This window comes from Xenopus laevis, chromosome 4L, assembly GCF_017654675.1.
Source record: "Xenopus laevis strain J_2021 chromosome 4L, Xenopus_laevis_v10.1, whole genome shotgun sequence".
Lineage (NCBI taxonomy): Eukaryota > Metazoa > Chordata > Amphibia > Anura > Pipidae > Xenopus > Xenopus laevis.
The window spans coordinates 129,370,394-129,384,266 of NC_054377.1; the positions used below are offsets into that span (position 1 = coordinate 129,370,394).

Here is a 13,873-nt window from a genome sequence, read left to right on the forward strand (position 1 = left end):
TACTATCCCACAGTCACACTCCCTTCCCAGAGACTATTATCCACTGTTACTATAGAAACCATCTCTCCCTACTATACCTGCTATCCTACAGTCACACTCCCTCCCTAGAGACTATTATCCCACTGTTACTATAGGCACCATCTCTCCCTACTATACCTGCTATCCCACAGCCACAGGCCTTCCCAGAGACTATTATCCCACTGTTACTATAGGCACACATCTCTCCCTACTATACCTGCTATCCCACAGTCAAACTCCCTTCCCAGAGACTATTATCCACTGTTACTATAGGCACCATCTCTCCCTACATATACCTGCTATCCCACAGTCACACTCCCTTCCCAGAGACTATTATCCCACTGTTACATAGGCACCATCTTTCCCTACTATACCTGATATCCCACAGCCACACTCCCATCCCAGAGACTATTATCCACTGTTACTTATAGCACCATCTCTCCCTACTATACCTGCTATCCCACAGTCACAGTCCCTTCCCAGAGACTATTATCCCACTGTTACTATAGGCACCATCTCTCCCTACTATACCTGCTATCCCACAGCCACACTCCCATCCCAGAGACTATTATCCCACTGTTACTATAGGCACCATCTCTCCCTACTATACCTGCTATCCCACAGTCACAGTCCCTTCCAGAGACTATTATCCCACTGTTACTATAGGCACCATCTCTCCCTACTATACCTGCTATCCCACAGTCACACTCCCTTCCCAGAGACTATTATCCACTGTTACTATAGGCACCATCTCTCCCTACTATACCTGCTATCCCACAGTCACACTCCCTTCCCAGAGACTATTATACCCACTGTTACTATAGGCACCATCTCTCCTACTATACCTGCTATCCCACAGTCACACCCCTTCCCAGAGACTATTATCCCACTGTTACTATAGGCACCATCTCTCCCTACTATACCTGCTATCCCACAGTCACACTCCCTTCCCAGAGACTATTATCTACTGTTACTATAGCACCATCTCTCCCTTACTATACCTGCTATCAAGTCACACTCCCTTACTATTATACTGTTACTATATGCATCATCTCTCCCACATACCCTGCTATCCCACAGTCAACACTCCCTTCCCAGAGACTATTATCCACTGTTACGATAGAAACACATCTTCTCCCCTACTATACTGCCCATCCTTACAGTCACACTCCCTCCCTAGAGACTATTATCCCACTGTTACTATAGGCACCATCTCTCCCTACTATACCTGCTATCCCACAGCCACAGGCCCCCAGAGACTATTATCCCACTGTTACTATAGGCACCATCTCTCCCTACTATACCTGCTATCCCACAGTCACACTCCCTTTCCCAGAGACTATTATCCCACTGTTACCTATAGGCACCATCTCCCCTACTATACCTGCTATCCCACAGTCACACTCCCTTCCCAGAGACTATTATCCCACTGTTACTATAGGCACCACTCTCCCTACATACCTGATATTCCACAGCCACACTCCCATCCAGAGACTATTATCCCACTGTACTATAGGCACCATCTCTCCCTACTATACCTGCTATCCCACAGTCAAACACTCCCTTCCCAGAGACTATTATCCACTGTTACTATAGCACCATCCTCCCTACTATACCTGCTATCCAACAGTCACACTCCATTTCCAGAGACTATTATCCCACTGTTACTATAGGCACCATCTCTCCCTACTATACCTGCTATCCCACAGTCACACTCCCTTCCCAGAGACTATTATCCCACTGTTTACTATAGCACCATCTCTCCCCTACTATACCTGATATCCCACAGCCAACTCCCATCCCAGAGACTATTATCCCACTGTTACTATAGGCACCATTTCTCCCTACTATACCTGCTATCCCACAGTCACACTCCCTTCCCAGAGACTATTATCCCACTGTTACTATAGGCACCAATCTCTCCGTACTATACCTGCTATCCCACAGTCACACTCCCTTCCAGAGGACTATTATCCCACTGTTACTATAGGCACATCTCTCCCTACTATACCTGCTATCCCACAGTTCACACTCCCTTCCCAGAGACCTATTATCCACTGTTACTATAGGCCACCATCTCTCCCTTACTATACCTGCTATCCACAGTCACACTCCCTTCCCAGAGACTATTATCCCACTGTTACTATAGGCACCATCTCTCCCTACTATACCTGCTATCCCACAGTCACACTCCCTTCCCAGAGACTATTATCCCACTGTTACTATAGGCACCATCTCTCCCTACTATACCTGATATCCCACAGCCACACTCCCATCCCAGAGACTATTATCCCACTGTTACTATAGGCACCATCTCTCCCTACTATACCTGCTATCCCACAGTCACACTCCCTTCCCAGAGACTATTATCCACTGTTACTATAGACACCATCTCTCCCTACTATACCTGATATCCCACAGCCACACTCCCATCCCAGAGACTATTATCCCACTGTTACTATAGGCACCATCTCTCCCTACTATACCTGCTATCCCACAGTCACACTCCCTTCCCAGAGACTATTATCCACTGTTACTATAGACACCATCTCTCCCTACTATACCTGATATCCCACAGCCACACTCCCATCCCAGAGACTATTATCCCACTGTTACTATAGGCACCATCTCTCCCTACTATACCTGCTATCCCACAGTCACACTCCCTTCCCAGAGACTATTATCCACTGTTACTATAGACACCATCTCTCCCTACTATACCTGATATCCCACAGCCACACTCCCATCCCAGAGACTATTATCCCACTGTTACTATAGGCACCATCTCTCCCTACTATACCTGCTATCCCACAGTCACACTCCCTCCCTAGAGACTACTATTAAAACCTGTGATTGTGCTTGAACTCAGTGCACTCTGAAAGCACATTACAAGCAGTTAAATATAAATGCCAGTGTGTATACAAGTTAAGAAGGAAGGGCTGATGTATTGCAGTTTATCTGGAGGGGAGAGATAAGAATGCTGAGAAGAGATTGTTGGTGTCATTGGGTCTTTACACCAGTTATAGAGATCAGTGAGTTTTATATGTATGTACTAACATAAGGAGTAGCCACTCAAGAAAACCACATAGGTGTATCTCAATCTTCCCATATGAGAGGAGACTAATGTGTTATCCTCCAGCTGTTGCATCACTATACCAACACCAGGGTATGACAAGCGCTTGCCCCTCAGTAGTGGGTTTATATAATACACAATAGAGGAAGTCTAGTCGGCAGCACCTGTGGCTGTTGATCATAAACAACTCTCAGAAGCAGTTGGGGAGAGCTGGGTGCAGGGAGTTGCATCTCATGTTTAAATGGGTGGTTCACCTGTCAGTTAACTTTTACCGTGTTATACAGTAGTTTGGCTAATTCTAAGCAACTTTTCAATTGGTCTTCATTGTTTATTTTTTTCATAGTTTTTGAATTGTTTGCCCTTTTCTTCTGACTCTTTCCAGCTTTCAAATGGTGGTCAGTGACCCCATCTAGAAAACAAATGCTCTGTAAGGCTACACATGTATTGTTATTGCTCATCTTTCTATTCAGACCATATTCCAGTCTCTCATTCAAATCAATGCCTGGTTGCTAGGATAATTTGGACCCTAGCAACCAGATTGCCTAAACAGCAAACCGAGGTGCTGCTGAATATAAAGGTAAATGAATAATAAAAAACGCAAACAGAAATGAAAACCAATATGTAATTTGTTTCACGATGCCAAATCTCTTTATTGTACTAAAAGAAGAACTCCTGTGAGGTAACACATATAGTAGATAGGGGAGAAGCCGACCCTACCACTATTTTTTGTGGGGGGGGGGGTGAAATGTCAGAGAGTTCATGAAGAGTTTAGGGGCCTCAGACTGGTGTCCTGCTGCTGCAGTTCGTGGTTTCCTCACAACAAGGGACGGCGTGACGCCCTTTAACCAGTCAGGCGAGTCTGTCACATTCCCCGCGCTGCTAATACTTTCCTCGTGTCCCTGCCGCTGCCACTGAGCCTCGGCCTCTCCCATTCGCTCCCCGCGGGGGCAGCAGCAGCTCCTGTGCCAGTCTCCCCCTCCCCCCCGCAGCTGACGGAGCGTTGAGCCGCACGTGAGCTTCATATGACACTGGGGCAGCAGCTGGATCACTCGGCACCGGGCGTGCTGCTTGTCACAGGGAGGCGGGACACAGATAGTCTCCTCCCACCCGTCACACGCCTCCCCTCCCACCCATTTAACCAGAGGCTGAGGCACAGCAGAGCAGCAGTACCTAACGGGGAAAGGTACAAGCTGTGTGCTCTCACTCTACTCTCACTAGCCCTGGACGAGCCCATTCGCTCCGTCAGGTTCATGCCACTGACTGGAATACACACACCCACCCGCTCCATTCCCAAACAGCTGCCACTCGGGGATTGTGCCATGGACAGAATTCCCAGCGCCCAGCCCGCCTGTCTGGAGAGAGCCGCGTCCCTGTCTGGGTAAGTACCCTTCTATCAATGGCTATTCCCACCTGGACGGACTGTACCACCTGGACGGGCTGTACCACTCTCTGCCACCTATTACCTGTTGGACTCAGCGCTGCTTATAGGGGGAGCCAGTGTGGGCATTTTAATTCCCCCCCAGAATTATAGGACCCTCATGGGGGTGAGGGGATTAATAGTGTGACAACTAATATATATATATTTTTATTATATATTTATTTTTAATTAATTCTCCACAACAGCTGGAGGGCAGCAGGTTACACATCACTAATGTTTGATTCCCCCCCTTTCTCAGATTGGAGGGGCTCAGAGTCTCTGCATTTTGCCAGGGCCGTGTCTTCCCTAATTCTAATTGCCCCTCAGTAGGTGAAGTGTTTGCCACAATGATTATAACAGGTTGACTATGACAAATAAAGTCTGGTTCCTGAGTAGGAAAGAAATAGCCTTTGTGGTGGATCCCCAGATCTTGGAGGTTGGGTCTAATCTTGGATAAAAGTATATTGGACTCATTTTGTGCAAGTGCCGCCTCTAGACATGGGCTCCGGTCTTTTTTTAATGGGCAACAGCCACATTTTCATTTACTGGATCCCTAGTAGGATTTCTGTTCTCTCGCAAAATGTGGGATTCATGGAGGGTGCGTGTCTATTGCTTTGGTCCTTATCTTGCCTTTATTTGTCACAGGATGGACTTCTCCCATATGTATCCCGTCTTCAAACACAGGAAAGGTCTGAAGAGGTGTGAGGAGAGCAAGGTGAGACTGTGCCAATGTTTAATGGCACCCTACACTTTGCACCCACATGTGGGGTTGGTTTCTCCTTTACAGCTCCTATGCCTTTCTGTACATTATTATTGGCTCTTTCAGGGACCTGAGCTTTTAGCATTCCGATATCCACACTGGTGTTACCTGTAGTGCTCTGTAAAATACATACAATATAGGCTGAAGTATAACAACACAGTTACACAGTGTCCAGACATAGCATTTCAGTTCTATATAAACCCGGTGCCAAATTTGCCAGAAAACATAAACAACATCTGTCTCATGCTTCATTCACCAAGTACTTCCACATTCTACCCTCTCCTATAATATACAGTATAATAAATATACATGCTTGCACCTTACTGAGCCTTTAGCACTTAAAGGGGAACTATTGTGAAAATGAAAATTGAATATAAGCATCATCATACTGTAATAAGAAACTTTCTAAATACAATCAATTAAAAATTTCTGAAATAATCACGTTTATCTTCACTATCCCTCTCTCGGCATCTGTTTCTCTTCCTTCTGTCTTCATGCAGGAGTTGGGTGTCGGATATTCATTTACAGTTAGATCCAATATATCTTATATCTTGTCTAGAAGATGTTTTATAGTTTACACTATTAATATCCCCAGACAGCATGTCTCTCTACATGCAGAATTAGTGCAAAAGGCAGTTATTTTGTTTTAATACTGGAATCGGTTATTTGAGTGAGCTCCAATTCATCTGCTATGAAAGTCAGCCCCCATATAAGATATATTGGATCTAACTGTCAATGATTATCTGACACCCAACTGCCGCATGAAGATTGAATTATGAGAAACAGATGCCGAGAGCGGAAAAGTGAACATAAATTTGATGATTTCAGAAACAATGCAGAATTTTTAATTGATTGTAGTTAGAAAGTTTGTTATTTCAGTATGACGAAGCTTATATTTAATTTTCATTTTTGCAATAGTTCGCCTTTAATTATTTGCCCTCACTCCCCCCCCCCCTTCCCTGTAATGGTGTTGGTCTCGGCACGATGTCACATATTCATTGTATGTGTGTCTGCACATGCCGTGCTGCGTGTGTCTCCCTCTCAAAGCCTCGCTTGTTCTGTGCAGCGTGTGAATGATGATGATGATGGCCCTGGCTCACGTGTACTGTCACATGTAGATAAAGTGGCGGGGAAAGCGACACAAGGGGGCGCTGTGTAAATGGCTCCAATTACTGCAAGAACCTTCCAGCTACAACTTATATGACACGTATCTGCTGAGATGGCCACTAAGTATAAATGTGTCTAACACTTGCCCCCCCTCCAACCAGCAGGACACATACAAGCTGCCACACCGGCTTATCGAGAAGAAGCGGCGGGATCGAATCAATGAGTGCATCGCTCAGCTGAAAGACCTGTTGCCGGAGCACCTCAAACTGACTGTAAGTTACCCATTAATAATAAATCTGAGGTGAGGGTCTCCAAGTAGAAAGTGATTACTCGCCACCTAAAGGAAGTTGCCCAGGTGCACCGCCTTGAGCCCTCAGCACGGCGAGCGGACAAACCAAAATTCTTTGTAGCAGGCACTCAATGAAGGCAAACTTCCACCAGGCAATTAGTGCAAAGTGAAAGAGTTTATCGTGTCCACAGCCTTACGCGTTTCGTGTTACAAAAACTTAATCAAGTTACGTGTTGTCTCACTGCAGTCAAACAAGTCGCATTGTAGGAGTTCAGGGTTTTTATATTAAAGTTCTTGTATACCAAGCAAAATTCAGGGGCACAAATTGTAATATACAATGTAACGTGTTCCCCGAGTTTTAGACACACAATGTAACGTGTTTCCCTAGTTTTAGACACACAATGTAACGTGTTTCCCGAGTTTTAGACACACAATGTAACTTGGTCCCCGAGTGTAAGAAACACAATGTAACGTGTTCCCCGAGTTTTAGGCACAAAATGTAACTTGGTCCCCAAGTGTAAGAAACACAATGTAACGTGTTCCCCGAGTCTTAGACACACAATGTAACGTGTTCCCCCGAAAATAGGGTCAATAAATAGTCCGATGCTACAGGCACATGTGGGAGACATCAATGCATGTGACCACCATGAAGCAGAAACTGATACATGTGATGGACGCACAACAGATACATGTGATGATGCCACGCACTAAATAAATGTGACAAGCACACAACCAGACAGAACAACTACTGGCTTATCTTATTAAAACATATTAAACAGACATGTGATAGCGTGTGTGTGCACAGAGAGCAGCTGATAAACCACAAAGTACACACCGTGTGCATATAATGATATATTTATATTAGTCTACACTGGGCCTCTACACTTGTTATACACCAATGGTTTGTGTATCCTTGTACATTCTTGCCGAGGTTAAAGACAATACAGTTAAGTGTTGTGTAAAAACTAACATGAGTAGGGGACAACGCAGAAATAGCTGGTGGTGTTTGGGTGTCTGCACAAAACACATTAAACAAAACAAATGCCAGGGAAGGCACCAATTAGTCAGCTTGGACTTGTACTGCACTATTTATTAATACTCTACTCTAGCCTATTTCTTTTCATTTAATCTATGGATGTGACTAGGAATATTGGGTGCTTCGTTTTTAATGGGGGAGTAGGTTTGGGTCATTCCATTGTTGCTTGTGTGAGTCGGGACGGGTGGTGCTGAAATATATCACAGAGTTTCTATTGCCAGAGACAGTTTGCTATGTGCCCAGAACAGTGTCAGTATTAACCATTCTAATGTTCCTTTTTATAGACTTTGGGTCACCTTGAGAAAGCCGTGGTTCTGGAGCTGACCTTGAAACACGTGCAGTCTTTGTCCAGTCTGATCGAGCAGCAACAGCAGCAGATCCTCACACTTCAGAGTGGTAAGTGCTGTTTTTTTTGTACCTAAAATAATTGCCCCTCACCTACTCAGAGTGTTCCTGGCTGGTTTAGAGGTCTCTTTGCTATAGACTGCGCACTGATGGATTTCTTTATCTTGCATTCTGGCTGGACTGGCCTTCATGAGTCTTAAAGGAGCATTAAACCCTTAATAACAAACACCCTCCCCCCCTACCCTGGGTAGACCCCCCAGGCAAATGCCCCTAATTTTTCACGGCAGCCATCTTCTTCTTCTCTGGTAATCTTCCTGTCTTGGCGGCATTTTCAGAATTTTCGGCACATGCGCAGTTGGGAGTAAATTCCCGGTCCCAAACAACTGCGTATACGGAAATTTTCACGACTTTCTGCGCAGTGGTTCAAGACCGGAAATTTACTCCAACTGTGCTTGCGCCGAAAATTCCGAAAAAGACAGAAGAAAGAAGGCAGGTAGGCTGGAGGGTTTACCCAGGGTAGTGGGGAGGGTTTTTTTTATTACAGGTTGAAGTCTCCTTTAAGGTGGCCATACACAGGTTGATAAAAGTTGCTGACAGACCGAGTTGGCAGCTTATTGGCCCATGTATGGGGCCCTCCAATGGGCTTCCCCGATCGATATCTGGCTGAAAGTCGGGCAGATGTTGATCGGATAGGGCTATAAATCCCATTGGATTGCGATTTCGCGCTCCGACTGCCCGTATTCCTTTCATTATGATCCGATCGTTGGACCCTAGGGCCCATGATCGAATCAGCCCAATGTCGCCCACCTCAAGGTGTCAAAATCGCCAAACGAGCGCATCTCTGTGTATGGCCACCTTTACACACCAATCCAACTAATTTCTCCTGGGCTTCTGACTCACTGCTCATTCCTCACTCTTGCTTTTTCCTTTGGGTCTCTGCAATGTTCCACACAGCTATTCTAGTTCATTTACTGCATAAATAAATTATACTTCCTGAATGTTTGTTCCTCTTTCCATTAGGGTCCCCTTCTGAGGAAAGCAGAATATCTGCAGAGGAAATGTTCCATTCAGGGTTCCAGCTCTGTGCAGAGGAGACTTTATGCTTTCTACAGGGCGGAGAAAGAAAAGAGCTGGTGGCCCATCTTCATCGGGTGGCTTCGAAGCTTGGCAAGAGCTCTCCCAGTTTTCCAAAACTTCCTGAGAAACCTGTACCCAAGGTGCAAGCAACCAACTGTGTCCCTGTTATACGCCGTGCAGCCCCTCTCCCATCTGGAGAACAGAGCGGGACCGATACAGATACGGACAGTGGTTATGGTGGGGAGGCTGAAAAGGGTGAATGCCATCCTGAGATTACAGAGAAGGAAGAGGCCCCCGCTTTGGAAAGGATCATCAAACAGGAAAAGGATGGGATACCCAAAAAGAAACCCAGGATCGAGGCAACTGAGGAAGAAACACGGTTTTGCAGTAGTGACCTCTCATCTTTGGGTGTTTATCCAACTCAGCCTCCCTTATGCCTTCCCTTTTATTTTATTCCTCCTTCAGCCAATGCCTATCTTCCTATGCTGGAAAAATATTGGTACCCCAATGGGTCAGTGCCCATGATGTATCCTCCAATATCGCATTCTGGTCTGTTGAGTCAAGATACTTGTAAACCTCAGCATGCTACTCCACAAACTGTATCGCCCTTGGATTCTTCTGCACTGCTACAAGCTCTCAAACAAATGCCTGCCCTGGGTACAGAACCTAAGGACTGACCCAATGAAGGCAATCACCATGGCAATGCCAGCAGTAGAATCCAACAAAGAAGGATCATTGGCTCCTCAGTATGAGATGCCCATGGAAGAGGTATCTGCCTCCCCAGAGGAGGTCCATGGAAATGGCGGACACTTGTAGGAGAGAAGGATTGGGCACTATAGGTCCTGACTGTCATTTAGGACTGTCATTTCATTATTGTGTTATACTGTACACTACAGGACAACACATGTGAGCCAACGCAGTGATAATATGTGAAGATGCCTCTGTCTTGAACTTCTGGCTGATTTTTGGAAGCTGCTAAAATTAACAGAGATGAATGTAAGGGGTAAAAAAGACTTAACCTTACAATAAGTGCTGTGTGACAGAACACCCCAAAGGAAGAGAAACCCTTTATAACCAATGGGCCTACATGTTATCTGCAAGCCACAAAGCCCCCAAAGAAGCACTCTTGGCTTGCTGAAGATAAAGGCCCAACGATATTGCACTTTATATTCAGAATACAAAACAATTCCATTCCTTTGGGTCCCAAACCTAGGTTCCAGGAATAACGCTTATTTTAATGTATTCATATTTTTGGGAAAAATAAAAATCTTTATTTCTTGACCGGTGTTGTCATATGTGTCCTCGTTATGAATAGAATGTTGTCAGACCAGGCTACAGTCAAGTACATACTCCTAGAACTCCTGCCTCTTTCCCAGGGTAACATTGCTCCAATCTATCAGGTGTATGAGTCACTCGGGGCAGGTGGGCAGAACAATGAGTCTCTTCTCAGAAACCTCCTGGAGGGGAAGAGGGTGAAGAGCAACGAGGGGAAGTGCTGGAGAGCCAGCCCTTTGAAGTCAGGCAGACGGCTTAGTTCCCCTTCACTTGTTTTAGCAGTGTCACCTCACTGTCACCCTGCACATGTTGACATAGTCAGGCATCCGACTGCCGCTTTCATGTGCAGCCTAGAGCTAAATCTATCCCCTGCTTCCTGGAATGAGACGTGACTGGCAACTGTTCAACAGCAGCACGCTGACACCATGCACTCCATGCACTCCTCCCCACTCTCCCATCTGCTTCATCCATGGTCTCTCCCTGTACCACCCTAACCCCATTACAAATCACAGGGCCCCGTACAACAACATTTTTGGGGCCCCAAGCCCCTGCCCACACCACAGTTAAAAGACCACACAGACATCCACGCTAAAAAAGGTAACCCTCCCACACAAGTTATAAAAAGCTATTGATGGTTTGGGCCCCCTTATAAGTTAAAAAAAACTGTGGCACCAGGACCCCCATAAAAGTTTTTTTCAAAAATTGGTAGTCGGGGGGGCCCCCTATAAGTTAAAAATTGGTGACCAGGGCCCCCCTATAAGTTAAAAAAAAAACATTGGTGCAAAGGCCACCCTTACAAAATTGGAGCCCCAGAGAATATTTTTTAAAAAAAAACATTGGTGGCAGGGGCCTATAGATAGTATTAAAATAATATATTGGTGGCCAGGGGATTAAAAGAAAAACAAAAAACACATTGGTGTTCAGTGGAATTTAACTCGTGGCTTCAGGACTTCAATTCCACCGGGTCTTTTCGCTGCTTCAGGACTTTAATTTCGGCTGTTTTTGTGACTTCAGGTCTTCGCTGCTTGAGGACTTTTTGGCATTTCGGCTATTCGGGTTTTCGAAAAGGCTTCGGCGCTGTCAAGGGGGACCCGGCTCTTTCAAAAAGTTCAGCACCCTACTTAAGGCTCGGGACACTTGTGCCCCCCTGATGGCAGCCCTGCCGAACCCTATTCTCCCTCTACTGTAAAACCTTCCTATGGTGTAAGTTCAGACTGCTGCTTTTATTCACCTACATTATTCACCTTACTATCCCAGCTAATCATTTACATCCCCTGTCTTCCCTTCCTTCCACTGTGTACCCTCCCCAATTAATTTTAAAGGATAAGTAAACCCTAAAAATGAATGTGGCTAAAAATGTCATATTTCATATACTGAACTTATTGCACCAGCCTAAAGTTTCAGCTTGTCAATAGCAGCAATGATCCAGGACTTCAAACTTGTCACAGGGGGTCACCATCTTGGAAAGTGTCTGTGACACTCACATGCTCAGTGGGCTCTGAGCAGCTGTTGAGAAGCTATGCTTAGGGCTCGTCGCAAATTATCCATCAGAAAATGAGGTTGGTCTGTGATATAAGCTGATGCTACAGGGCTGATTATTAAATTCTGATGCTAATTGCACTGGTTTCTGTGCTGCCATGTAGTAATTATCTGTATTAATTACTAATCAGCCTTATATTGTGACATTTCTATTCTATGTGTACTGTATATTGTGAGTGGGTCACTAAGCTCAGTAAGTGACAGCAGCACAGAGCATGTGCAGTGAATCAGCAGAAAAGAAGATGGGGAGCTACTGGGGCATCTTTGGAGACACGGATCTTTACTGCTAAAGGGCTGTGGTTGCCTTGGGCTGGAACAGAAGCCCAAAACATAATGTACAACATTTCTAGCTACTTCTTTAGTTAAGTTTTAGTTCTCCTTTAATCACTATGCATTCTGTGCAAGTCCAGTATAATGCCACCCTACAGCCTTTATGTGCGAGTACATTAGACCACATTCTACAAGGAAGACTGCATTCAGCTTTGTCTAAATTTGATATCATATAGGGCTCGTGAAACAGAGCGCTATGAATTGTTTCTAGTTGAAGTATCTGCAGTTTGACTTAAAGGGATGGTTCACCTTTAAGGTAACTTTTAGTATGTTATATTCTAAGCAAATTTTCAATTGGTCTTCATTATTTATTCTTTATCATTTGAATCATATGAATTATTCACCTTTTTCTTCTGACTCTTTTCAGCTTTCAAATTGGGGTCACTGACCCCATCTAAAAAAACAAATGCTCTGTAAGGCAACACATTTATTGTTATTGCTACTTTTATTGCTCATCTTTCTATTCAGGCCTCTCCTATTTATATTCAAGTGTCTTATTCAAATCAATGCAGGGCTGCTAGGGTAATTTGAACCCTAGCAACCAGATTGCTGGAATTGAAAGCGGAAGAGCTGCCAAATAAAAAGCTAAATAACTCAAAAACCACAAATAATGAAAAACCAATTGCAAGTGCACTCAGAATATCAGTCTCTACATCATACTAAAAGTTAACTCAAGGTGAACAATCCCTTTAAAGAAGGAGGCAACTCACAGGCCTATGTATTTTGGCTATAACTATATTCTATACTTGTACTTTATTATCAACTAACACCTTTGTTAGTAATGGAATTCAGTGTTTTCAGTAAGAATGTATGTGTGTCTGTGTGTCTGTATGTGTGTGTGTATGTGTCAATGGGAAGTCATCTGCAGTGGGTAGAGTTTAGTTCTACCACATTTTGCTAATCCCTGCGTCATCACTGCATATCTGCAAAACCTGCCCGTCCTGTGTAACCCTGCATAAAGGGAAAGTAGGCCATGTTGTAAGTAGTGCTTATGTTTGTTTCCTTGTACTGTATATGCAATATGAGCAGGGGCTCCATCATGGGTCCCCGTGCAGCAAAAGTATTTGAGCCTCCTGGTCCCTGCCCACTCCAGATCCCAAGCCCCACTAAAGTTCTCAACCCACACCACAGTAAAAAGTCCACACAGACACCAGGACTAAAATCGGTAAACCCCCCTCACACCTAAAAAGCCATTGATGGTCACTCAGGAGCCCCATAGAATATATAAAAAAAAAAAATCATTGGTGACAAGGGGTTCAATAAAATCAAAAAAACATTGGTGTTTAGTGGAACTTACCTTAGGTTCTTCTTCAGCTTCTTCGGTTTCCTACGGCTCCTTTCGTATCTACGAGTCTTTTCGTGGCTTCAGTACTTCAACTTTGGGTCTTTTCATGGCTTCGGGTCTCTTCGGATCGGCTTCGGGTCTTCGGCGTGGCTTTGTGTCTATTTGGCGTGGCTTTGAGTCTTTTCGGCTTGGCTTCGGATCTTTTGGCGCAGCTTTGGGTCTTTTCAGTGCGGCTTTGGGTCTCTTCAGATCGGCTTCATGTCCACGTCATGGCTTCAGGTCTATTCGTAGTGGCTTTGAGTCTTTTCAGCATTGCTTTGGG

General features: G+C 44.8%; 1 protein-coding gene across 2 annotated transcripts; it reads left to right on the forward strand.

Moving 5' to 3' along the window:
* The first annotated feature begins 3,811 nt into the window (after window positions 1–3,811).
* bhlhe40.L (basic helix-loop-helix family member e40 L homeolog) lies at window positions 3,812–10,403 on the forward strand. Of its 2 annotated transcripts, none has more exons than XM_018259016.2 (5): window positions 3,812–4,469; window positions 5,154–5,223; window positions 6,537–6,647; window positions 7,985–8,096; window positions 9,066–10,403. In XM_018259016.2, the coding sequence occupies exons 1-5, from the start codon at window positions 4,114–4,116 to the stop codon at window positions 9,797–9,799; spliced, it is 1,383 nt and encodes a 460-aa protein (XP_018114505.1). In that variant the 5' UTR covers window positions 3,812–4,113; the 3' UTR covers window positions 9,800–10,403. The 2 variants fall into 2 exon arrangements, with proteins under 2 accessions (XP_018114505.1, XP_018114506.1); XM_018259017.2 differs by having other exon boundaries at window positions 6,540–6,647.
* Window positions 10,404–13,873: the final 3,470 nt, after the last annotated feature.

What these genes read in the sequence shown, in the direction of transcription:
- bhlhe40.L (XM_018259016.2), top strand. Translation starts at nt 4,114, where the DNA reads ATGACACTGGGGCAGCAGCTGGATCACTCGGCACCGGGCGTGCTGCTT. An exon ending in AGAGCCGCGTCCCTGTCTGG is followed by an intron (nt 4,470 to 5,153) that starts GTAAGTACCCTT and finishes TATTTGTCACAG; the next exon opens with GATGGACTTCTCCCATATGT. An exon ending in AGAGGTGTGAGGAGAGCAAG is followed by an intron (nt 5,224 to 6,536) that starts GTGAGACTGTGC and finishes CCCTCCAACCAG; the next exon opens with CAGGACACATACAAGCTGCC.